Below are 26,190 nucleotides of genomic sequence, written 5' to 3'. Positions count from 1 at the left end.
AAAGTGGTGGGAATTATCATTTTCTGTTTTTATCCAAGGTGCATCTTAATTGCATTTTCCTGAGATACTAAAGCAGACATCCACGCTTCTTACCGGTAATATATTGATAAACTTCTCAAGCCTATGTGATGGAATGAGCTATAAATTAATCATTGGTGTTTTAGTAGGTCAGATGAAAGGTGAATCTTTTTGTAGTTAGGTACCCTGTGAGTGAAATGTGAGGCAGAAATTTGAGTATAATTGAGTTCTTGTTGACATTAAATTATCTGTGCTTGGCTCTAAGCTTTGGTTCCTACCTGTACAGCATCCCTAAATTTTGTTAAAGCTGCATCCAAGCCTAAACTATCTTAAGCTTCATCTTGCTTATGTACATATCCATTGTTGTGTGTTTTGCTTTCATTATACATATATATGCCTGAAAGGGTCTGAAGTAGTGCAGAAGTGACTTTGCTTACATAATTGGCCACAACAGTAATTCAGTCATAGTCTCTGCCTAGGTGATGGAACTTCTGTCAAGTGTTTGAACTCTGTAATTGGTACAGAATATGGGAGCCAAAATTCTGACTGGCATGTCTCATCTTGTTGATATTTTATCAATTATAAAAGAGTTCCACTGCCTAGCTGTTTGCTTCTTAGCTGAATTCAAGGCATGAGTACTTATGTATAGAATCCATAACTGCTAATTTTAGTCTGTTTTGAGATTAATCTATTGCTTTTGTTTTTTATTTGTTTTTAATTGAATTTTGTTTTTATTGTTTGAATACCATAATAAAGGGTGGTTCTCAAATATTTTTAAAAATAAGCATAAATTATAAGGGTGTATAGAACAGGGGTCCCCAGACTATGGCCTGGGGGTCGGATACGCCCCGAAGGGCTCATTTATCCGGCCCGCTGCCCACTCTTACTGGTGTGGCGCAGTGCGGCTGCCCACTTCTGGGTCCCAGGAGCACCGGAAATAGCTTGTGCGCATGCGCAAGCGTAATTTTCGGCGCACTTCCACGTTGGAGGAGGCCCATGCGCTTGCGCACAAGTTATTCCAGTGTGGTGTAGTGGTTAAGAGCGGTAGACTCGTAATCTGGGAAGCCGGGTTCGCGTCTCCGCTCCTCCACATGCAGCTGCTGGGTGACCTTGGGCTAGTCACAGTTCTCTGAAGTCTCTCAGCCCCACCCACCTCACAGGGTGTCTGTTGTGGGGGAGGAGGGGAAAGGAGATTGTTAGCCGCTTTGAGACTCCTTCGGGTAGTGATAAAGCGGGATATCAAATCCAAACTCCTCTTCTTCTTCCTTCTTCCTTTTACGTTTTATTGTAATTTTATTGATGTCAGCCGCCCTGAGCCTGGCTCTCACTGGGGAGGGTGGGGTGTAAATAAAAAATTATTATTATTATTATTTCCAGTGCTCCTGCGACCCGGAAGTGCGCCAGAAATAGTGTGTGCACACGTGTATGGGCGTGTGCTCCCCTGCCCTCCGGCCCGCTGTGCGATCGGCGCTGCAGGCACCAGCCTAAAGTGCGGTAGGTTTGGGGACCCCTGTTATAGAAGTTTGCAGTAACTTTCTAGTGTTTGAACTTCTTAATGAAGATCCATTGGAGGCTGTTTTCTGGAGGCAGTGCAGACAAGATATTGTTATTGGGAAGATAATTGGTGCCAGATAAACGTGGATACCTCATTGTGTTTATGTTGGGTTTTTCTTTTTGCAGTTTTCTTTTTAAAAATTGTAAACTGCCCTTGAACTGACTTGTAAGATAGGATAAATCTTAATTAAAATTAACATGAATTCTTAGGCTGCTCCCTCTGTTTTCCTAACAGTGTGGCAAATACAGAATTTACTGGCTGTTGACCACAGCGTGCATTTGTTGATAATATTTGAGTAAAATGTATAAAATTTGCTCTCAGATATCTACTCAGTGCAAGGCTCTTGAAGTGCCTATATCTCTTCTTGGTGTACATGAAGCTACAATCCTGTGCACACCTGTCTTTGGGTAAAGCCTATTAGGTAGCATTTAATGATGTGTTAAGTGAGGTATGGGGGCATATGATGAGTTCCACATGAGAAGTGAGACTCCCCACTCCTCCCCTTGTGTGCCCCCCATCAGCGTTTGAAACTCCGATTGTTCTAGGTATGTTTTGTAACAGGGAATTACATTAGTGCAAGCAGTTCTGAGCAAGCAGTACTGTGCCTAGACATTCCGTTGTTGTGCCCATAACCTAGGTTTAAGGTACCATTATCTCCTAGCTTTCACATCTCAGTTTTTACACTGCCCCCATGTACCTCTTAAATCTGTTCTGGGTTTTTTCCCCAACCCTCCGAAGTTGCATAGCGCAAGCAGCTCCCATTCTGTGCATGCAACATCTTAGTTGAATCCCACTTATTGAATACAGTGAGGACCCATCTCTGGGCAACTATGTCTAGAATTGGGCTGAATGTTATCTGACAGCAAGCCTCTCTCCATTTGAAAATTTGTAACATGGCGCCATTTCTGAAAAACAAAAGTTCTATTGGAAAGCTTTCTCAAAATATTGTTACTGAGCTTCTTTATGGAAGGATCTAAGCTTTTAATCCATCATCACCCCAGAAGAGTAGGAGCAGAATCTATACTTAGAGTATTGTTTGGACTGCAGGATGGAAATTTACTGAAAATTATTGCAAATTAGTGTTCTGGATAAGCCTGTACTCATTGAAGATTGTGAAACTTGTGGACTCCTTGCCTCTTCTTCCTTCCATTGCTTCCCTTCCATTAATCTGGCACAATATATGTAATTTAGGAATCTTATAAAAAGTGATTATTATGCACAGTGTTTTGAGACACATTTCTGTGGAAAACAAGAGCAGTAGAAAATTGTTTCATTTCCTGTTAGGAGTTATGCCAAGTCACTAGCATGGCCCTTTGGCAAAATTTGAGTCTTCCTGCACAATGGCTTTGCTATGTCATGGCTCAAAGGCTGTTGTATAAATATGATGCATTGTGACTACCATAAGGACAACTTCTGCTCATGCTTGCAAAGAGACCAGACCTCTGAAATATTACTGGTTCTTGACTAGTTTAGGAATAAGAAAATACAAATGTTATATGTGAGGGGTGGGAGCAGGGCAGAGGGGAGAATAAGAGCACAGGAGTTTCCATAACTGTAACTGGAAGTGTAAGTTTTATAGATCCCCAGAATTGGAATCTCCTAAAAGAAAAAAATAGGTTCCAGTTTGAACAGGTGTTTGACCGGTGTCAGTTTTCTGTCTGCGGTTGTGGTGTGATTTGAGAGGTGATCCATGCTCCTTTTTAAAAAAAATTGCTGCCACGTATTGTAGAAGTGCATGGTAGGGATGGCTGTCAGAAACTTTTCCAGTAGGAAAGAGACAAGAGATAGAAAAAGTGGGGTATCACATGTGGCAGTTGGTTTTTTTAAGGCAAAGAGAAATTGAAACCATACACACAGCAAACATAGCTTTTGTTTCTCCAGCTTAAATGGGCAACAGCATCTTGGTGACCAAGCCCTGGAGCAGTTGCAATTTGCCCCTTGCTTCTTTGTTTTTAGCAAGAATAAGTATGCCAAATTCCACAGGAATTATTATTATTATTATTATTATTATTATTATTATTATTATTATTATTTATACCCCGACCATCTGGCTGGGTTTCCCCAGCCATTCTGTATGTTGTACAGTTATCTCTGAAAAGAAAATACTTCCAAGCACTGCCTCGAATTATAATTATATTGACATACTAACATTAGTAATTTTGATAAAGCTTTAATTAGCCATTGAAGTAGTGCATCAGGTGCCACTGCCATCAGTCCACACACTCATCTTACTGTAGTGATGTTAAGCTGCTCTAGCCATGATAGGCCAGAGCTGACACTTTCTCCAGTAGGAGAAGGGTAGCATCTGTGCAGGTAACATGGATATCTGAAAGGCAGTACCTCACTGAGGCATTCATGCTCTCTGGTACAGTACCTTCAAACTAGGGGACATAGTGCTGTACTGCCAGGTTCCATGTTGATGAAAGCAGCTAGGCTGGGACAGGCAACAGGGATAGCGCAGTAAATAAGTGGGGGCAAATCGGTAATGAAGAGAGACTGGATAAATTTTTTTTTGCTTATCTGTGTGCTGTGGGAGGGAGAAAGCAGATACTGTCTCAGGCAAGCAGGTGAGTGGTAAGAAGACTGTGTTATCTGTGCTCAGGTGCCTGTTCCTTCAGTGTAAAGGTAAAGGGACCCCTGACCATTAGGTCCAGTTGTGACCGACTCTGGGGTTGCGGTGCTCATCTCGCGTTATTGACCGAAGGAGCCGGCGTACAGCTTCTAGGTCATGTGGCCAGCATGACAAAGCCGCTTCTGGCGAACCAGAGCAGCACACGGAAAAGCCATTTTACCTTCCCGCTGTAGCAATATCTATTTATCTGCTTGCACTTTGATGTACTTTCGAACTGCTAAGTTGGCAGGAGCTGGGACTGAGCAACGGGAGCTCACCCCATCGCGGGGATTCGAACCGCCGACCTTCTGATCGGCAAGCCCTAGGCTCTGTGGTTTAACCCACAGTGCCACCCGCGTCCCGTTCCTTCAGTGTAGCTTGAGTCAAAATTCTAACAAGGGTTCTGTCTTGGGCACAGTCTTATTCAACATCTTTATCAATGACTTGGATGATGGGCTTGAGGGCATCCTGAGCAAGTTTGCAGACGACACCAAATTGGGAGGGGTGGCTAATACCCCAGAGGACAGGATCACACTTCAAAATGACCTTAACAGATTAGACAACTGGGCCAAAGCAAACAAGATGAATTTTAACAAGGGGAAATGTAAAGTACTACACTTGGGCATGTGAAAAGGATCTAGCAGTCTTGGTAGACCACAAACTTGACATGAGTCAACAGTGTGATGCAGCAGCTAAAAAAGCCAATGCAATTCTGGGCTGCATCAATAGGAGTATAGCATCTAGATCAAGGGAAGTAATAGTACCACTGTATTCTGCTGTGGTCAGACCTCACCTGGAGTACTGTGTACAGTTCTGGGCACCACAGTTCAAGAAGGATACTGACAAGCTGGAACGTGTCCAGAAGAGGGCAACCAAAATGGTCAAAGGTCTGGAAACGATGCCTTATGAGGAATGGCTTAGGGAGCTGGGTATGTTTAGCCTGGAGAAGAGAAAGTTAAGGGGTGATATGATAACCATGTTCAAATATATGAAAGGATGTCATATGGAGGAGGGAGAAAGATTGTTTTCTGCTGCTCCAGAGAAGCGGCCACGGAGCAATGGATTCAAACTACAAGAAAGAAGATTCCACCTAAACATTAGGAAGAACTTCCTAACAGTAAGAGCTGTTCAGCAGTGGAATTTGCTACCAAGGAGTGTGGTGGAGTCTCCTTCTTTGGAGGTCTTTAAGCGGAGGCTTGACAGGCATATGTCAGGAATGCTTTGATGGTGTTTCCTGCTTGGCAGGTGGTTGGACTGGATGGCCCTTGTGGTCTCTTCCAACTCTATGATTCTATGATTCTAACAAGTGATTCACTTGGAAAGAATAGTTATTGCCCCTGTTAAGTTACTGACTGCACAAATAATGCATTTCACCACTGGTGTCTTATTGATTGACACCAGTTTTATGCTAATATATCTTAAGTATGTGCCAACGGTAGTTGCTCTTTCTTTTGTGTTTTGCTTTACTCTAGTAAATGTGTACACCTATTGTATTGTGCCCAGTGAAGCTTCTGAGCTTCACTTTAGAAGCAAAAGCTTTAGAAGCGAAAGCACAGAATGTTAGTTATTCAGGGAATGAAACAGTTTGCGCTTCAGTTCCTTTGAGGGAATTGTCAATATGGCTGTAGTTACAAACTTTACAAGGGAGAGACTGAGTTCTTGGGATGTAGAGGCTAGATTTAAGAATGATGGTGATCAGGGAATGGATTGAGAAAGAGGAACCTGCAGGAAGAGCCAGGTTGCTATGTTAGATGAGATTGGGACCCGAGACAAGAAGGGATTAATCAGAGAGACCACTCCAAAGAAACTACTCAGCATTTAAGGCCAGGAGACACTCTGTGCTGTTAAGGGAGAGAGGAGCATTAGGTCAAGACACACGGTGGTTAAAAGAAGTGGTTGCTGTAGCATTGTAACATGGCAACCCTAAGTGGGCAGCATGTGCCTGAAAGTCATGAATGAATGAATTTCATATTGATTTGGACTAACCAGCCAGTTCTTTGGTTGCAGTCTTTCTGCTTTTGCACTTTATTTGTGGCAAAACCTTGGCACAAACAGTGCCTGCACCACAGAGAACAGGGCTGTGCTACAGTGTGCAGGGCAGGTGGGATGAGTCGCTTGAAGTGTGCTTTGTATTATACTTTCTTTTACAGGCATCCCCAAACTTGGCCCTCCATCTGTTTTGGGACTACAACTCCCATCATCCCTGACTACTGATCCTGTTAGCTAGGGATGATGGGAGTTGTAGTCCCAAAACAGATGGAGGGCTGAGTTTGGGGGTGCCTGTTCCTTTAGAATAAAAGCAAAACTATGGCTCCAAAGAATCTACTTGTTAGCAGACTTCTGAGCAACCTGCAGTAAACTGACTTGTTATTGTAGACTAGTTTATTACCACAAAATATATCCACACTCTTGAGAGAATTATTATTATTATTATTATTATTATTTATACCCTGCCCATCTGGTCTAGTAGTAGACCAGAAATTTAATGCTTTACAAAGTCTATATAGCTGTTATTAACTTGAAATGCAAGAGAAATGGATTAAAGAAGTAAGCACTAGAAGAAGAGCAGCAATCACTTAAACGGTGAATTGCACTGTCATTTCTGCTGTTGGGTTTTCTTCATGTTTGGCCTTGAAGTAAAAAAGAGAGAGTACTGGTGGTCTTCTGAAATTCTTTGTAGTAGTTTCTGCAGCTGTGGTGAATTTTTTTTCTTTTTTAAAATCAAATTTGTAAATGCTTTGTAAATTACAAAGATTGCTGTAGAGATCCATACATTGTCAATTGACATGTGGTGTGTCTGTAGTGAAAGGGGTGCTTGGAAAAAAATGCAGCTTAAGGACTTGGTGTGTAGTGTTCTTCCACCAATAAGATGATGTTTGAATATTGGGATTCTGACTGCTCTGCTGGATTTAACTACCGTAACTGAAATACGAGACACTTATCTGTTCCATTACCTCTCTTGAGCCAGAGTCTCCAAGCTTCTCATTTTATTATGCAGAACTGTGTTCTGTGTTTCAGATTGTATTGAAGTAGACCTTTAGGAACCATAGGATTGACAGATTGAATGGTCTTTGTTGGCTATACAATAAGTGACTGCTTTGAACATTATTTTTGCCATGAATGGTTGACAGTTTTATCTAGTCTATTCTTCAGTGTCCAGCATTTTCTGTCAGTTTTAATATTTGCAGGAAATACTGACTTCTAGACTTCATAACTTTCTTCTGCAGGAAATAAGAAACATAATCTTACATCTTTTCTGGGTTTCTAAAACTTAGTAAATACAGGAGGAAGATGTTTGCTGCTGCTTTGCATTTGGCTCCTGAAATTATTTTCTGAGACTGCCTCCTATAGCAGATTTCCACTTTTCTTCAGTATTAAACAACAAACAAACTTTGACTGGTGTATGAATTGAATCAAAATACCCTTGAAGTCTTTCTTCCTATTATTATGTGTCAGTGCTCTGTTACAAAGCTCTAAAATTAGGTTCACTCTTTGTTGTTGTTGTTTACTCGTTGAGTTGTTTCCGACTTCATGACCCAATGGACCAGAGCATGCCAGGCACTCCTGTCTTGCACTGCCTCCCGCAGTTTGGTCAAACTCATGTTCGTAGCTTCAAGAACACTGTCCAACCATCTCGTCCTCTGTCGTCCCCTTCTCCTTGTGTCCTCAATCTTTCCCAACATCAGGGTCTTTTCCAGGTAGTCTTCTCTTCTCATGAGGTGACCAAAGTATTGGAGCCCCAGCTTCACGATCTGTCTTTCCAGTGAGCACTCAGGGCTGATTTCCTTAAGAAATCAGCTGTTGGTGGATCACAATTATACTTCTATTCCACAATGGTATTTCTCCTAAATGTTCAAGCAGAGGGAAATCTCTCTTCAGTGTAAGCTAAGCATCACACCAGCTGTTACTGAATACAGGGTGATCTGACCTCTCTTTTATTTCATGAAAAGCTTTATACAGAATGTACACATTTAATACACATTAATATCATTTACACAGCTTTATACGTCAAATTACTTTCATTATGCTTATCTTACAATTTAACTGCCAACCCCAACCAGTTTCAAATGTTTCCTTGAAATCATTTCTTTGTCTTAGATACTGAATTATCAGGACTCAGCCGCTCAAATAACTTCTGTTTGATACTATATCTGTTGTAATTGGTCTACTGTAGTGGGGCATTGCTTTTCTGTGTTTACAAAGACCAATGTAGGTATTGTGATCATTAATTTTAAAATCTTTTTTCAATTGATACACAGCTCTTGATAAAATTAGCATATAGTCCACGGGCTGTAATTCTACTCTTAACTTAAATACAGTAGTTCATCATTTATTCCTAATGCTATCTTCTAGTATCTGGCGGTTGTTGGGGTTTTTTGCATATTCTCACCACATATGATAGAAGTCTCCGTTATAGCTCTTCCCAGATTTTTCAGGCTGCTAAACACCATTGTGAATTAATTTTCAATCAGTTTTCTTTATACCAGACTGTCACTGAGAAGTGTGAGCCTTTTGTATAAAGGCATGTCCCCATCTCCTCTGGGACTTCACTTTGTAGTTTCCTATTCCACTTCCCCTTGTGAACATTTCTATCCACTTTCTGAGTGTTTAGTGATTTCCCATAAAATTCAGTTGTTGTTTTTCATTTGCTAACACTAAATTTTCAAATTCTGTGTTTTCTTAAATAGTCTTTGAGGTAATATGCTGCAATTTTGTCCCTTTCGCGATCGTACTGTGGAGTGCTGGCAAAAGCTAATGGCGATTATAGTCCAAAATATCTGGAGAGTGCAAGGTTGAGGTGACTGGCATAGACAATGGGACCTTGGAGGAAAATTTGTTCTTCTTGCTTTAAGAAATGGTGAAAACTGTGTTTGACTGACAGCCTCACTTTCCTAACATCTTATGCTCTCTTCTTTTTTCTTTCCTCATCAGATGTTCTCCCTCTTTCCCCCCCCCCCCAAACTCCAAATTCACCAGTTTCTAATCCATAACCTCCTTATCTCAGGTTTTAGATGATACCCGCTTAACACTTCATGTCTTCAGTTATGTTTAGATGTCAGGAGGAATGGGCTCTGTCAGCAGTTACCAATCATTTGTTGACAGCCTTATGATCCACTAAAGTAGAATTTGATCTCCTGTGACACATAAATACTTATAAACTGTTTCAACTGTAGTTGAGACAGTGTCGGTGCCAGGCTATTTTGCGCCCTAGGCAAGGCTAACAACTTGTACGTAAACCCCCCCCACACACCAATTGTTAACTTCAGTTTTCAAAAAAAACAGCGGGGGGGGGGATGAAAAGCACAGAACTTGAAACTGCTAAATTTATTTTAAATTGCAAGAATAAGTAATACAACTATCTTTGATTATCTTTCTCAAATACAAAAAGTGTTTTAGCACACAAATCATTGAGAATAATTTTGTGAATTTAAATGTTAAAATTTTAAGTCTCTTAAAAGTTTCAATTTCAGGCATATCAAAACCTCATTGTGTGTGCCTTTTCCTCTGCAAAGTTTGTTACCAATTCCTTCAGGTCAAGTGCTGGAGATGCTTGGGCATGTTCAATTGATATAGTTGCCAAGCCATCTAGCTTCTTTTGCAATTTCTTTTGGTTTTTTGGTCTGTTTTGACACCACTAACCAGGCAGGCTAGTGTTTTCAGTAGCAAGTAGGTTTTCTGTTTAAAAGGAGGGGGGATGTGTAGCAGTCTGCAGAAAACTATAAATATATATATCTTCACAACTGGATCAGAAAGTTGAAGGGCTAATGGAAGTTTATCATTTCAACACTCAAACATTAACTCTCACTCAAAGTCTTATTGCCAAATAGTGAAAATAATTTTTGTACTACCTGTTATGAGCTACAAACAGTTACAAACACTTTAGACTGCTTATGTAAATGGTAAGTACTGAAACTATTAATCTGGGCGCTTAACTTGTAAACATAGATGTGAATTTATTGGCCAATGTTCATGTTGTCTTAATAGCCAAGGAATAGAAATACAGGGGTTCTTTTTGAGAGGGGATCATTTTTCTCTACCTATGCAACTTTGTAGATCTTATAAAATCAGAATAATTTAAGATGTATCTCTTTCTTCTCTCATACACAATAAACAGCATGAACTTCTCTTCCCCAAGCTTATCATACATTTTTGTGGCCTCATCAGATTGTTCAGGTACTGTTGCTTTGTGTGTTTCTTATTAAGCAATTCCCCCTCAAAATTCAGTTAACATTTGTCTGAAAGTAATAATTCACTGGAAAGCTCAGTTAAATGTCAGTCAAGAGAAGGGCCTAAAACTACAGCTCCATTTGACCCCCAACCCATTATTTTCGAACTTCTTCTGTGCATAGAAACGTGCAATTCTGGTGCACTTGGACTGATTCTTATGTAATGGATGTCACTGGAAATGCTTCAATATGATGAAGCATTTCACAGCTATAATATGTGATTGTTCTTTAACCATGTTAAAACTCTTGTAGTACTCTTGGTGCCCTAATGTATCTAGTGGTATTCATTTAGTGGCTGTAATGTAAGAACCAACCCTCTGGTTCACATAGGCAACTTTTAGGTCTTGTAACGCTTTTAAAAAAGCTATTCAAAAGTGCAAAACGTGTTAGCTATAAGCTTGTTACAGTAGCTACATGTGTAGGATTACAAAGTAGCATGTACTGATTACAATTACTTGTATGAATGTTTCCTTTAAAAAAGATTATTCAACCACAACAATCTTCAAACTTGGGTCATCAGATGGTGTTGCGCTACAATTCCCAGCATCACTGACAGTTGGCTGCGTTATCTGAGGGTAATGAGGGTTGCAGTAGTTCAACATTTGAATACAAGGTTGAAGAACATTGGATTAAAATATCTTTTGAATTTTATGTTGTGATTAAAGTAGTATCTTCATTCCTGGGCTGTAAGCTGATATTCATTGCTAATGCCAAAGGTTTAAATGCTCAGTAGATCAGATTCTGTAAGGTCCTTTGAAGGTGTGTGTATGATACTTGATAAACAACTGAGCAGTTGCTAGTGTATGTAGTGACATGTAGAAAATGCCAGTGCCAAATGACCCCCTCATCCCTATTGCCACTTATTCTGTAAATGTGCTTATTGACTCGTTCATTCACTGTTCCATATCAGTTGTATTAAGATATTTCACCAACTGACAGCCAGCTAAAAACTGGTACACATATAGCTTGTAATATTTTGATTGTTGGAGAAACCTAAAAATGGCATACAAACCACTATTGTTAAACTTTGGAGGTTAAGCCTGCCTCATAATATTGGTTAGTAGTCATTCACATAGTGGGCTAAGTAGATGGATGAAATGTTAAGCTATGGGAGCTTTATCATCACATACTCTAACCTCTTTTGGGGGAAGGGAGCGTTTAGGTTCTAGCCAACCATGTGAGTCTGAAAAATGGGACAGGCCTTACATACGTCCCTTTTCATTTGCTTTAACAAGTTCCCTACCTGGCAACGAGGGAAGAGGGACATATCTATGCTTGCAGAATGCAAACTGTGTCCAGTAGCTTAATATAAGTCATAGATAAACACAACAGCTATCACAAGTGCATCCTCGCCTGAGGCCATGAGACTTTCCAAAGTAGTGCCCTTACTAATCAGCTTTACACAAGATCACTAGCCAAATTAGAGCTCTGCAGAAGCCACCGATCTGTTTGGCAGTTAGACTAGACTGAAATCATTTTTGTCTACCTCAGTCATCTTCTATTTTAACCTCCTGTTGAAATATCAAAAGCATACCCTTACTGTGAAAGGGGAGATGAAGCATGCACCTCTCAGGGCAACTTTGGGGCACAGTTGACTCAATCTGTTTTGTAAAAAGTGGGGGACTTTCAAAAATTATATCAGAAGCTTGTCAAAAACATACTCATGAAATTCATATTATAAACCAAGGCTTGAGAGGCAGTTTGCAAGCTCCTTGCTCTTCTGTGTTTATGCTTTCCTTGTTAGTAGCAAGTGGTAGCCCTAAAACATTGACCCTTCCCCTTATCCTCATGACTACCAGTAATTAGTGTTTCCATTATCACATCACCTAACATGCAACAGTTGCATCTTCAGTGATGAAAGCCTACTTTTTATTTTGAAATGCCTTTTCTTCCAGTTATTCAAGGAACTTTTTCTACAACTTAACTGTCAGTTCAACATTTACATGAATTGAAGGGTTCTTTATTGGGAACAAGTACATGAGATAGCTCAAACGGAAGGATGGGATGTTGTTGAACTAATTCCTTGCTGGCATAGAGGAGTAATGCTTTAAGTAAAGGATGGGCTTACCTTATTAAAAGATCTAGATTGCTCTGAATAGCTGGTAGGTCATTGCTCTTTCTCGGTTTTGGTCACAAACCTCTTAAGAAATTATTGCCTTGTCAAGATCATTGATAAAATACAGAAGTGTGCAAAAAGAGGGGTGTGTGTGTGTGTAACTGATAACTACTTGGTAGACTTTGTACTGGGGCTGATGCAAGTGGCCACTGGCTAAGTTTTATGCAATATTCTTTGTTTTGCAGATCATTGGCACATGCTTTCTTACTAAGACATCTGAGTGGTAGAGATTTTGCTCCTTGAGAAACTGCTCCTTCCACCCCATGCAGCTCACCCCCAGCCCCAAGTGTGCGACTGGTGCCCTACGCAATGTGTGTTTGTCAAACCATGGAGGTGGGGAAGCATGGCAAGAACGCATCCCACACAGGAGGCCGAGGGGTCCTTCTGGAGCCTTTCATCCATCAGGTGGGTGGCCACAGCAGCATGATGCGCTACGATGACCACACTGTGTGCAAGCCTCTCATCACCAGAGAACAGCGTTTCTATGAGTCCCTGCCTCCAGAAATGAAGGAATTCACACCTGAGTACAAAGGTAAGCTCCCAAAGTCTTTGGAGAATCTCATTTAAATCCAGAGCATTTTAGTGTATCCGAAGGGCACTCTTCTATCAATAATAATAACAACAACAACAACAACAACAATTTATTATTTCTTCCCCAGCCACTCTGGGTGGCTTTCAATAGAACCTTAAAAACCCAAAAAAACTTCAAACATTAAAAACTTCAACTGTGCTGTAGAATGTATACATAGGGTGGTGTCCTACAAATTAGTTATGTTAGTGCAAGTACTTCTGGCTGCGCAACAGAACAGTCCCTTCTTCTTCCTGCATGCCTCATAAAACTATCCTGAAGGCTCGCCCAATCCCTGGTGTGCAGGGAGAGAAGAGGGAGGGAAGTTCCGTTGTACAAACCAAAATCCAATGGAACTATTTCATTACAGACTATCCATAAGATCACTGTGAAACTTTCCCATGGATTTTCAGACAATGCATGAATGAAAACAATTCGTTAATATGATTAGGCAGTTTGGGTGTTTATATACGATATTAACATAAGATCTTATTAATGGCATTGCTGGCTGGCAGTACTTCTAAAGCCCAGTTGGGATAAGTTTCAAAGTCATATAAGCCCTATATAGTTCACTTGGACTTACTTCCCAGTAACTTTGCTCAGGATTCTAATCTTAAGTCTGGTTTATATCCTCTGAATCTCATAGTGGAATGGTCCAGTAACCATCGTCTCCTGGAGAAAGTAACATATGAGGCACTAAGACCATGCTGCTTTCTGGTGGCAATTTGTGCAAGTATGGCAACTAAAAAACAAGACTTTGAGGCAATGTGCATTTCCCCCTCCCGGTTCTGCATGGAGGATTCTGATGTGTATTAACCGGGCCTTACTTGTGTAGTTTCAAATGAGTCTTAAGAAATTTCTTTTTCACACCACCTCTTTTGCCATATATGGTATTGAAAGAGCTAATTTTCTAACTTTAAAACGTAACCATTCCATCTTAGTAAGTTTTCCTTGTAGCTGCCACTTGGAGCTTAGGCCTTTCTAGAGTTTCTTTCACATGGGACACCATATTGGCTACTCCTATTAGCAAGTCTAGATCTCCCATATTAGAACTGAACCTGCCAGGTTGGGCTTTAGGCCCTGTCAGTTGTCAAAGGCAGACGCAGCACCATGAGATGCAAAGAAATCCCATGGTGCATTGCAGCATCTCTGTCCTGCCTTTGAGAAAGTCTTGTGCATCTGATATTGCTCCCAAACCTTGCTGATTTCTCTTGAGCACCTTCTTTGATTCCTTCCCCCCTTCTTTTGTATATGTGTCTACAATCTTATCTGTTTTCACTTGTGTTTCCGCCTCTGTTTTGGCTGTCTGGTTCTTTAAAGCTACTTAGCCCTGAGAACATCTTGCACAGCCTTATGGTACTATCCTGTACATATCTACTCCAAGTCACTCCATTGATTTATGTGGGATTTACAGGTAATGCTTTATAGGATTGCAGCTGTGATAACTAACACCAAGCATTTGATATTTGCAAAAGTTGTGAGGGCTTGGAAATGGTGTTTGGAAGGTGGGGCAATTGTAGTCTGCTGCTGTATTTTTAATGCAGAGACTATAAAGCTGTTGATACTAAATAAATTCTATGTTTAATAAAACTAAAGTAGAAATAATTAATGTTCTTAAATTCATACAGATAGCAGATGGGCTGTCATGAATACGCACAGCATTCTTTATAGATGAAGCTGTACAGAAAAAGCCTGTCACGGAAGAAAACAATCTGCCCCATGTTATAGCAAAGGAGGATGACACTTCTTTAATAATATGTTACTCTTGAATGGATCAGAAGATCATGCACATTTTTCTATTACTGTTATTGGGAAAATGTGACAAGGAAAGCCAGTCTTAATTTCAATTCACGTACAACAAAATTCAATTTATACTGAAATAGCCTCCTGTCTCACAAGAGAAAATGTGTTGCATCTCAACCTGGAGTCATTCCAGTTAATATTGAGAAGCTGTGCCAGAAAATGAACAAGAGTGACTTATGAATGCACTCTTTGGGCACAGACTGTGCAGATAATGGCTAGAGCTAAGCCTATACTAGATGTGCTTACATACTTAATGTGCCTTCATGGGACAAACTCTTGACTCCAAAATACATTTCAAAGTTATTTTGGTTTACCACCAGAATGTCATTTCTACCCTGTATTTCTCCTTATTGAAATGGAGGTGGTCTGAAAAGGGCACCTTTGACAGCCCATAATTTGAAACTGAGTGCTTTCAAGATACTATTCCATGCTCATTTTATTTACCTGAGTAGTAAGCTTTTAGTTATATAAACTATTGCTTTTGCATCAAGTAGATCAGAGACAATCATATATTCTGTTACATACATGTTGCATACAAAATCCAAAAGAGCTCTAACTTTATAAAGTGTTTAATTTTTCTTTGCACATAACCCCCCCCCCCACCAAAGCGCATCTGGCCAATTCCTCCTGCCCCAAACATTGTAATTGATCCATCTTCTGGATACACCATTGATGTGACAATAGCTGCTTTGCGCGCGCACACACACACACAGTCCATCTTATGGTTTCATTTTGTTTTTCTCCCTTACATGGTCCTTGGCAACAACCTCTTAGAGTGCTAGTTTTTGTGGCTGTTACCTAGCTACTAAGAAATTTCATGTGAGGAATGCCACATGTGGCTTGTGTCTGGCAGGTGTGGTGTCTGTCTGTTTTGAGGGAGACCGTGATGGCTACATTAACCTGGTAGCATACCCCTATGTGGAGAGTGAAGCCTTGGAGCAGGAAGATGTACCAGAGAGGGACCAGCCACGTCGCAAACACTCTCGCAGAAGCCTCAACAGGTCTGGCAGTGGCAGTGAGCACAAAGAGGAGAGAGCAGGACTGGCCAGTGACGCATCAGAAAGGTATCATGTATTTCAGTTGTTTTTCATTAGTTCAGACATAGCTATTCAGAAGTTGCTTCCCTTAAACAACCTTTCGCTCCCTTTTTTGGCAAAATGTTCCCCAGTAAAGATACTGTAATCTTGTACATGCCGGCTGGACATCTATCTCCTGAGACCCTAACAATTATGTGAAGAAGGCTCTCATACTGCAAATATGAGAAAGGTGCAGAATGCCCCCCTCTCCTACAGAATTACTCTTGCAAAGCAACTAAATTTAGTAGCCCAAATGCTAATCTCTGTTGTAATCTAATTCCTAGCAAAGCTCTTATTTGTGACACCATATTGTGCCAACAGCTTCCAGGACACGAAGAGCCTCAAGAGCTGGCATTCAGATGTTCCATTTCAGATGCTAGATGGAAATAGTAGCGTGAGTTCTGAAAAGATCACATTTAACCCGTGGAGTCTGCGTTGCCACAAGCAACAGTTGAGCCGCATGCGCTCAGAGTCCAAGGAACGTAAGCTCTACAGTATCCTCCCAAAGGCTTAGTGTATACTTGACTGCATGCTCACAAGGTCTTTGATGGGGACTAAGAGGGGTGGCTGACTGCCACTGTCATCTGTTTGTTTTGGGAGGCAATGGAAGAGTGCGCCTTTGGGGGTGACTGACACCCTGCCAGTAAACCCTGCTTGGAGCATTTTCATCTTTAAAAGACCTACCCTGCCCTGATAGGCTGAATTGTGAGTCCTAGGCATAACTAGTGTTTTTCTGTGGCCTTCTGTCTATGGTTACTAGATTTTTTTCAATGAATCCAGGGACACTTCTTTTGCAGCAGCCAAGGGGTTAAAAGACAGTAGCATCCGGATTATTAGTAGGGAGCATCATCTCGTAAACATGTGTAGTTTCCATGGCAACCAGAGCCAGGTTCCTTGGTTATGTATAGGGGGGAGAGAGAAGGGAAAACAAAATAGGAGGGGATGGATGGAACAGAGGGAGGAGTGTGTATGTGTGTGTGTGAGAGAGAGAGAGAGAGAGAGAGGGAGAGAGAGAGAGAGAGAGAGAGAGAGAGAGAGAGAGAGAGAGAGAGCATGTGTGTGTTTGGGGGCCCCCTCCCCAATTTCTTTTCTGGGATTCCTGCATCATAAACCATATGCCGGCGCCCTCTGTGTCTCCTCTCAGCCCTCGCAGCAAGGCCGTCCCCGGCATCGGTTCCTGCCGAAACAGCAATAAAGAAGAAGCAGCAGGAGGAGGGTGTGTGTGTTCCCACTTGCCCAATAATAATAATAATTTATTATTTATACCCCGCCCATCTGGCCTAACACAGCTGAGCCATCCACACTGACGACAGCGCCTCTTGCCACTGCCATCTTCCGGGCTGCCAGAGAGGGCGGAGCTGGGCACTCCAGTGGGCTCTGCTGCGCTTGGCTGCGCCGCGGGCGGCTCTGTGCAAGTTCAGGGGCGAGCATTGGAGTCCGGGGAGAAGGGAGCGTGGGGCGTGATTGGCAGGCCCCGCAGCCCACCACGAAGTCAGAGGAGCTACATCCTGTAGCCCAGCACCAGGCTACCTCCTGTAGCCCAGCACCACGGTCCGAATATCAGTTTTGGAGTGGAAAGTCTGCTCTTGCTTTAAAAATGGGAGCTTTTCTTATGGTATTAAACTAGGCTTTCTCTTCCTTGGCTTGTCCCCTGCCCCTGAAATGCTTATTTCTTCCTCTTATCATCGGGGGTGGAGCTTTCATGTATTTGTTTTTGTTCTTTCCTGTCTTGTTCTCTCTTTTTTTGGTCAGAGTTAAGATCTTTACCAGTGCATTTTCTGGAATGAAAGAGAGGGGTCTTAGAATTTCTGTAGAAACCAATCAAAGCAGTTCTAGGAATGATGAGAAACAAATTTACCTTTACTGGCTCCTTAGAATTCCTTTTACTGGAGAACGTGGTACACCATTTCAAATTTCCCTGTGTGCTTGACTTGAAAATGGGGACCAGGCAGCACGGGGATGATGCATCTGAGGAGAAAGCTGCTCGGCAGATGAAGAAGTGTGCCCAGAGCACCTCGTCCACACTAGGCGTACGGGTTTGTGGAATGCAGGTACCGTATAAGCTGCTAGCAAAACTTCTATTGCATGATTTATAGCCAGGGCTGATACCTTCCTTTGCAAGGGGGCGTGTAATAGTATTTGGCAACTGCTTAGAATACAGAGAATTTCTGCTTCCTTTTTTAAAAAGCTCTGTGTGTGATTTATAATCATATACAGTGGTACCTCGGTTTACGATCGCTGCAGTTTGCGATCGATTGGTTTGCGAACACCGCGGACCCGGAAGTGCTTACATCCGGGTTCCACGGCACGCGGATGAGCAGAAGTGCTCTATTGGCATTTTGCGCACGCGCAGAAGAGGCACTCCGTTTACAGACTGCTCGGGGAGCGACCGGCTCCCCAGAACCAATTGCGTCTGTAAACCGAGGTACCACTGTAGTCTCCCTCCCACAAATGCACATTTCTAGTCTTCATAGAGAGGTTTGAAAACATTCCAGCACCTATGCAGATCTACTCAGAAGTAAATCCCATTGATTTTAATGAGGTTTATTACAATATAAGTGGGTATAGGACTGCTGCCTTACTTTCAGGTATGCATAGGGCTGCACTTTGGTGTGTGGAGTTGGTGGAGAATATTACCAGCTGCTTAATAGCAAACAATCTCCCATGTGTCATAGTGAGCTTCCTTCATTACCGTATTTTTCGCTCTATAAGACGCACCTGACCATAAGAAGCACTTAGTTTTTAGAGGAGGAAAACAAGAAAAAAATATTCTGAATCAATGCCGCTGTCAGCGGTGGTGGCAGAGGGAGCAGCAGCCCGCTTTTGGGCTGCTCGTCCCTCCCCCACCCCTCTGCCGCTGTCAGCAGAGGGGGGGAGCAGCCCTATTTCAGACTTCTCGTCCCTCCGCCGCCGCTAGGAGCCATGGCTCCAGCGGCAGAGGCATCCCTCCGCTTGAGGGATCCCACTGCCGTCGAGTGCCTTCGCTCCATAAGACGCACAGACATTTTCTCTTCATTTTTAGGAGGGGAAAGTGCATCTTATGGAGCAAAAAATACAGTAAATGTGTTGTCCTTTTGAACTATGGTTAACACAGGCAGCTCACCTGGTAGTGCTCACATGCTAGTGAATGGAATAGCACTCCTTGGGGTTTAAGACTTACTCTGAAGTTATTAACCTCTGATCCTTGAGGAGCCAAGGTATTATTAGGATAGTAGGCTGGGACATAGGAAAGCATCTCTCTTTCTCAGATACATATGTATTTGAAACCCACTAATGGGCAAGGATGAACAGAGGTTTCATCAATCTTGAAATCGCATGGGGCTCTCTTGTTCAAAATGGGTGGTGACACCTTGCACAAAAAAACACAGAACATCTGCATTGGTCAGGGTGTCAGATAGGTGTCCCTTGCTTTGAGTGTTGTGGATACTCTCCTGTTCGTTTAGCATGTCTTCATAGCATGGATGCTGGTGCCCCCTGCTGGATGGTGGTCATTTGAAATACGTACCTTGCTTTTATTAAAATATCCTACTAATTTTACTGACAGCCATGATTCTGCATCAAGCTGCATTTGGACTTATTTTGAAGGAAATGTTGATTTCTGTGATTTGAGCCACCTTGAGTCCCATCAGGGAAAGAGGCGGGGTATAAATAAATGTGTAATAATAATTACAATTTTGCTCAGGATGTTTTATTTAGCAACAAGGGTGCTCCAGACAATTATTGTTTAACACAAGGCATTTAGCCAGCCTGGAATTTTCTTTTGGGCTACTTTATCCAGCAGGGTGTTGTACTGTATCCAGTTAAACTGTATCATAACCATCCATAGGAAGGGAGTTGAAGAGACTTTTCTCTTATATGGGAGTACTGAAGCTTTCACCCATATCTAACACCTTGCCAGCGTAATGTACAATCTTTCAGATTTCTTTGAGGATACAACAAAGGCACACTGTTGAGGTTTGCCATTTTTAATTTGGCTGCTAGTCCACTTTTTCCTCTTTAAGTGTGCTTGAGTCCTGCTCCACTTTGGTTGTTCTGACTCTGGAATGTGTCCAAACCTATGGAGAACCGAGTCCTTGTAATATTTTAATTTGGCACAGCAGGGACTAGAACTAGTTTGATGCTTCTTTTTTTAACAATTCTCATGACGACGCAAAGGCTTCCATGAGCTACTGCAGAAAAGCATAGCTGACCATTACTGCTTTGTAGCTTCATGCAGTACACGTTTGACTGTTCTTTGTAGACTAATGTATGACTTTTTTCTATCATAGGTATATCAGATGGACACAGGCCATTATTTGTGCAGGAATAAATACTACGGCAGAGGTCTTTCCATTGAGGGTTTTCGCAATGCCCTCTACCAGTATCTGCACAATGGAGTAGAGCTACGAAAGGACCTGTTTGAGCCCATCCTTAGCAAACTGCAAAGCCTGAAGTCTGTACTGGAGAGGCAGGCCTCCTATCGCTTCTACTCCAGCTCCTTGCTCATCATCTATGATGGGAAGGACAACCGGTCGGAGACATATATGGAGCGCAGGGCAGAGATGCGCCTGAAACAAGTGGACATCTCTCTCCCAGAGAGCCTACAAGATGCCAGCAGCACAGAGGCAGTCAGTTTCCAGCCCAAGGTAGATGTACGTATGATAGACTTTGCACACAGCACGTTCAAAGGCTTTCGAGATGATCCCACTGTACATGATGGCCCCGACATGGGGTATGTGTTTGGACTAGAGAGCCTTATCAACATAATGGAACAGATGCGGGATGAGAACCAGTAGCCTTGGGCTGGGCTCCTCAACTTTGTCCCTCATTGATAGAAACAGACAGGACCACCACCCCTACAGAAAAAGCAGACTGCTGCTTTGAAAATATTCTGTTGCTCCAGTGTGTTTAACATCAAAGGACACAATATCCTGGATGATCCTGGCAAAATGGCTTTGACTATCCTGGCCTGGACTTCTTGCAGGAGAAACAAACCCCATGGACCCCAGCATTGGGCATTTATATCTAGGGCTTTGCATTTGTTCAATACAGCCCTGTGATCATGTCTGTTAGGAATGTGGAGACTGACCCCATGGGAAAGAAGAGGGGTGATGGTCTAGTGGTGTAGATTTTGGGATTCCAGTGTCCCTCTTCTTTGTCAGCCTTCCATTGAGAACCAGCGGTTTGAACCTCTCTTCTTTTGTTTGGAAAGGGCATTCAGATACAAGCTAACATTACTTATGGGGCTGATTGAGGCACATGATTTGCACATACTCCTCTCTGCTGTTGCTGCCCCTGAGCAGATGTGAGAGACTCTTCTAGAGGGTACAGATGATACTTCATTTATCTTCTCCAATCTGGGCATTATCAAATCATCCCAAATGGGGAAATAAATGACCAAAGGAAAACTAGTGCAGTGCTTTAATGGTTTTGCTTTGCACCCCATTGATGAAGCTGGCCTACCTCCCTTCACCGTTTCCTGCACATTGATAGAAACTCTCCAAAATTCCAGAAAGGCCCAGTCAGGTGTTCACAATGCTGTCTTGGTCAAGAACTTCATAGGAGAGTTCAGCTGGCTAAGGATAATGTTAATAGCACATTCATGCTGATCCCTTGCCGCTTTTGTGAGACTAATGATATTTATCAGGTGCCAACTCCCCCTCACCCCACCCATGCGTCTTTCCATTTTGTAGATAAAATAGTCTCTTTTCCGACCTCATTCAGATCCAAGCACCATGATGTTTGGTTGCAGTTTTCCTTTTTCCTTCCTTCCAGGGAGGCTTCCTAGCAAGACAGCACACTTCCATACATGTTCCGCCCACAATAATAAAATACTTGTGTGGGGTAATTGATGAGAAAAGTAGGCGTCTTTATTTTCAGAAACTCCCGATTTGTGGAGGGAAGCGTCTGTCTGGCTTTTAATGTATTGCCACCTGTGCTTGTTTTCACCTCAGGGAGTTGGTGTTTCCAGCCTTGTTCCTCCACTTTGTGTCGGGTTGAATGCAGTTGTGCCACGTTCTGGCCCCACATAATGTATATGTGATTCTGTTGCGTGGGCTGAGGTGTTGGTGCCTTGTACCATTAATCTTGACAGCATTAGTTCATTGTGTGATTAATCCCAATTTGCAGCTCTTGGTGGCAGTGGTGGCCCTAAGTGCTGTTCTATGGACCTTGGAGACTAGTTGCTCTAATTAGGACCAGGCCTAGTATACACAAATGCACTAGACTTCTTGGGCATGCACTTTGTTGGGGAGGTGATTTACTACCATAGGGAACTAATGGCAAGGCATTAAAGTTGAGCACAATTGTCATAAACCTCTACTACTAGATGCTCTTATAATGTGTTAGCATTTGCCCCAAAGCTCCTGTGCTGAATCTGTGCCTCCCTTTTGGGCGAGTATGAACTTCACAAGTTTGTCTTGAAAGTATTGGCTCTTTCATCAAGGAGCTGCTGGTGGAGCCCCCTCTCGTGCCAGCAGGTATTTGCAGTTGACTCTGTGCTGAATGTTCTGAAGGGTAGGTGGGGGGGGGGCAACCGTTGTGCATTGACCAATTTAGCAATTAGTATTAGATGTTGCCTCTGCAACGAGAGGCATTTTCACAGGGAAAAGAGCAATGCCATTTCCCCAACGTTATCTTTGATTCCCAGAATTTAAGGGAACAGGTTTGCTTTCTGTTGAGCCCAGCTTTTGAAGTCTTCAGAATGGTTTTGAGGCATCAAAATTTTGGTATTGTTTTGGTTAAACAGGATCTTTCAATATTGTTTTGAAGTTTTTAACTTTGTAATCTTTATCCCTCTACCAGTTACTTAAGTAACACTGAAAATACAGAAAATCACTCTAAAGAGTATTCTTCCTGTTCTAATGACTGCACCATTTTGATATTTTTTTCCAATTAAAAATAATCTGGACCATTCTGAACTTCTCATCATAAGTTCCAGAGCTTGTAAATAGCATTTCTCCTTCCTGTTGTCAGGTTTTGTTTTCATGTTGCTAGTAACTGTTTGCTCCGTAAGGCACCAAAAATATTAAAGGACTTGGTTTTGTTGGTATTTTAGCATTGTGGTTAGTTTTCAGACAGTGTAACTGCAAAGCACAGTCTTGTTCAATAGCAATAAGCTTTCCAAGTTCATTTCTTTAACTTCAAGTTAAGCAACGGGACGTGGATGGGACTGTTCTTCATACTTGAGCACCTTGCATGTCTGAAGGGATTTGCCTTTTCCTAGTAGAGGTCTGCTTGCCACCAGCTCAGAGTACAAATTGAACTAATTTGACTAACATGATCCTCTATTTGATGCAAGCCTGTATGTTGCCTCTTGCAGGGCTGTTTGTGCCTGCATGTGCACACACATGCTTGTGTGTAGTCTGTCGGTGTTAGGGTAGCTGAAATTGAAATGTACTGGCAAAACTGTGAACGGAAGCATCTAGAGGGTTTGTTAGAGAAGTACCCATGCTATCAGGGCAGATAAATTTAAATGGATTTCATTGTAGAGAGTTATTTCTAAGCCATCCCTTTGGGCGTGCAGCAAAAATCAGTTTCTGCAACTTGACATTTGCTTTCGATTGAAAGCAACTCTGCAGAGTAAAAGTGCCTTCTAAAAGGCACCAAGAAAAACATGACAGAGCAGAAGGTATGAACTAGAATATTTGCCTTCAGCAGCTCTCCTTCCAACTGTTTGGTTAACTGTGTTCAAACTTGCATCTTGCCAGAGAAAAAGGTCTCGGGTCTCAGGCAAACAGGTCACAGATGTTTGAGTGCATCCCCCTTTGCCCTCTTCTGCCCTGAAACAAACGGAATTGAATCTGCCCCAAACAAAGCTAGTTTGTCAAATGGCTTTTGTACAGTACATTGTCCCACTCTGTTTTGATATATAAATGGGGCAAAGGTAGACCCAGCATTTGTTGTTACACTGCAGCCATTCTCCTTGCCATAAAGGCACCTGTCATTGGACACAATCGTGCAAACATGCCACTTCCCTGTTCTACCTCATTATCTGTAAAATCCTTCAAGATAATTAGGCTTATTATGTCATTTTAGGGGTGTTGTTACAGAACTGGAAGCTACATTGCAAGTGTCATGAAGTTCTCTAGAATAATTTTGCAAAATAAAATAGCTGAAGATGACATGGGGTTAGCTTTGAGGAACTAAACATAAAGCAACTTGACTCTTTCCACCTGTGGTTTCAGACTGGGATGTTGCTTTTTAGTAGTTTTTAGCTCATTAAAATGCCTAGACAAGGGTGAGTGGTGAGAGACTGAGCATACGGCTTTTGTAAAGCAGGTGCTGCTCTGGACGCTGGGTCCAACAAAGCCATTATGTATGCATTGTATACATTGAGGTCCTCTGCTGGACACTCATGTAAATAATCTTTCCAGTCTGTTCCTCCTGGAGCAGCACATCCTGTTTGTTGCCCTTACAGCTTGCTGACACTTTATGTCCAGTAGTGTTGATTCCTTTAGCAGGACTTTGCACGTACTGTGTAGTTGCCTTCATGTAGATGATGAATCAGCTTTTCAGCCTTCTGAAATACATAGCCAGCTATCTCTCTAGCAATACATAGGAACTGCTAGTGTTGGTGAATGCACACTGTAAGGGGTTCCTTCTCATTAAGGGCCAAATGAGAGTTCACCAGATAAGCACTTGGATTTATTTTGTATTGGTGGCAGCTGCTGCCTTGAAAGTGTCTCTTCCTCCTCACCTAGAGGTTATTACTGCACTGTGTTTTTTGTCAATAACTGATCTTGCCCTTTCAGTTGGAATAGGAGCCACCTTCTCTTTACTAGCACCTTTGTAGCCTGGACCCTGCTGCATGACATTTCAGAAATATCGGCTCAAATATTTCCCTATGAATGATGGAGAGTTGCACTTTGGATAATGTTCAGTCTAGATGACCCCAAAGAAGGCCCACTGTGTGTCACGGGGGGGGGGAGGTATTCAACTCTTACCATATCTGTTCCTGCACCTGAAGGAAGTCTGTGGAAGAAATGTAGCCTGGCTTCTGTTGAAAGAGGCTGAATGTCAGTTTCAATTTCCCTAGCCTAACACACGTGCAGCTATGTTTCCATATCAATCCTGCCCCTCTTCAGAGGACCAAACCACAAATCAGACCAGATCACATTTGCCTGCCTGCTGCTTACAGGTTGGGTTTGATGGTGTAGTTTTAGCTGGTCAGAAATACTAGTTTCTGCTTGGGGGGGAGATGCTTTAGCTAGCCAATTATTTCACTGAGTTACACCAGCAACTTGCCATGAACCCTTGGAGTGCACCTGAATACACATTTTGCTGCTATTGGTATAAAAATGTGGAGGTGCAATCCGTGGGCATATGCTGCTCTGCACAAGTGCAAGGGAACCTGCTTTATTGCTTGCTGTGAAAGGGTCACCACAGAATATTATGACCATTTGGGTTTAAAAGGAGAGACAAGCTTTGGTGGTTTCATGGACTGCTTTTTGACTGGGGGGAGAGAGACTATAGGCCTATGTATTTTGCTTGTTTTACAGCAAGTCTGGAAAGGGTCATCCAAGTCAGGTTCAGACTTTGGTTGGTTGTATTTGTACTTACTATTGCATGCTTATCTCAGGAGCAAAATGTTGTTTTTTATACTTGGAAAAGTCTAGGTGCAGAATGGTCTCTATGAGAACTGCCAGAAAGGGAAGAAATGTTACTATGAGAGCAGGGAGCAGTACTGCACCCTACAGGAATGGTTCCTATCTGTCCATTTTGACTTGTCTGGGAGGGACGCAGCATTGCATTACAAACTTCTTGTATATTTTTCATAGTCTATTCCAGTGCCATTTTGTTGGGCCAAGTCAAGCTTTTGGGCATGAGAAATAACAGTATCTGTACTCCATACACTGCATCCCTAGCTCTCCTGTTGTGTATAAAAAGTCCTATGTGTATATAAATAAACTGCTAGACATTTAGCTGAGGGACAAGTGTCTTTTATGGGTCTCTTCCACTCCACCGAGCTTAATAACCTAGTTCACATTATTAATTGAATTTATATACCACCCTATACCCAGAAGTCTCAGGGCAGTTCACAGAATAAAATCAAAATGTAAAACTACAAAATACATAATCAAGTGCATATCCATCCCAGTATGGCTGGGTCCGGGGAGAACAGGTGCAAGATGGATGTGAATTAATTTGACTGCTTAGGGAACTACATGAGATTACACACAACCATGAAATCTCTGGCTGGCTTTCTTTCACTTTAACATATTTTCTGTCTCTTCCT

The 26,190-nt window shown here is 42.1% G+C and overlaps 1 protein-coding gene across 9 annotated transcripts in view; it reads left to right on the top strand.

Moving 5' to 3' along the window:
* Positions 1-25,876, top strand: part of IP6K1 (inositol hexakisphosphate kinase 1) — a 30,057-nt gene extending 4,181 nt beyond the window's left edge. Inside the window, exons 2-9 of one of the 9 annotated variants that reach the window (XM_035105916.3) lie at positions 39-95; positions 1,396-1,512; positions 12,713-13,059; positions 15,752-15,962; positions 16,296-16,456; positions 17,119-17,190; positions 17,850-18,025; positions 20,243-25,876. In XM_035105916.3, the coding sequence (XP_034961807.1) occupies positions 12,837-13,059; positions 15,752-15,962; positions 16,296-16,456; positions 17,119-17,190; positions 17,850-18,025; positions 20,243-20,749 (1,350 nt within the window). In that variant the 5' untranslated portion in view covers positions 39-95; positions 1,396-1,512; positions 12,713-12,836 and the 3' untranslated portion in view covers positions 20,750-25,876. Of the gene's footprint in view, positions 1-38; positions 96-1,395; positions 1,513-12,712; positions 13,060-15,751; positions 15,963-16,295; positions 16,469-17,118; positions 17,191-17,849; positions 18,026-20,242 lie in introns of all 9 variants that reach the window. The other 8 variants (XM_035105919.3, XM_035105918.3, XM_088662124.1 and 5 more) reach the window with 8 other exon arrangements.
* Positions 25,877-26,190: the final 314 nt, after the last annotated feature.

This window comes from Zootoca vivipara, chromosome 2, assembly GCF_965207765.1.
Source record: "Zootoca vivipara chromosome 2, rZooViv2.hap1.1, whole genome shotgun sequence".
Taxonomy (NCBI): domain Eukaryota; kingdom Metazoa; phylum Chordata; class Lepidosauria; order Squamata; family Lacertidae; genus Zootoca; species Zootoca vivipara.
This window is presented reverse-complemented; position numbering and strand designations above follow the sequence as displayed.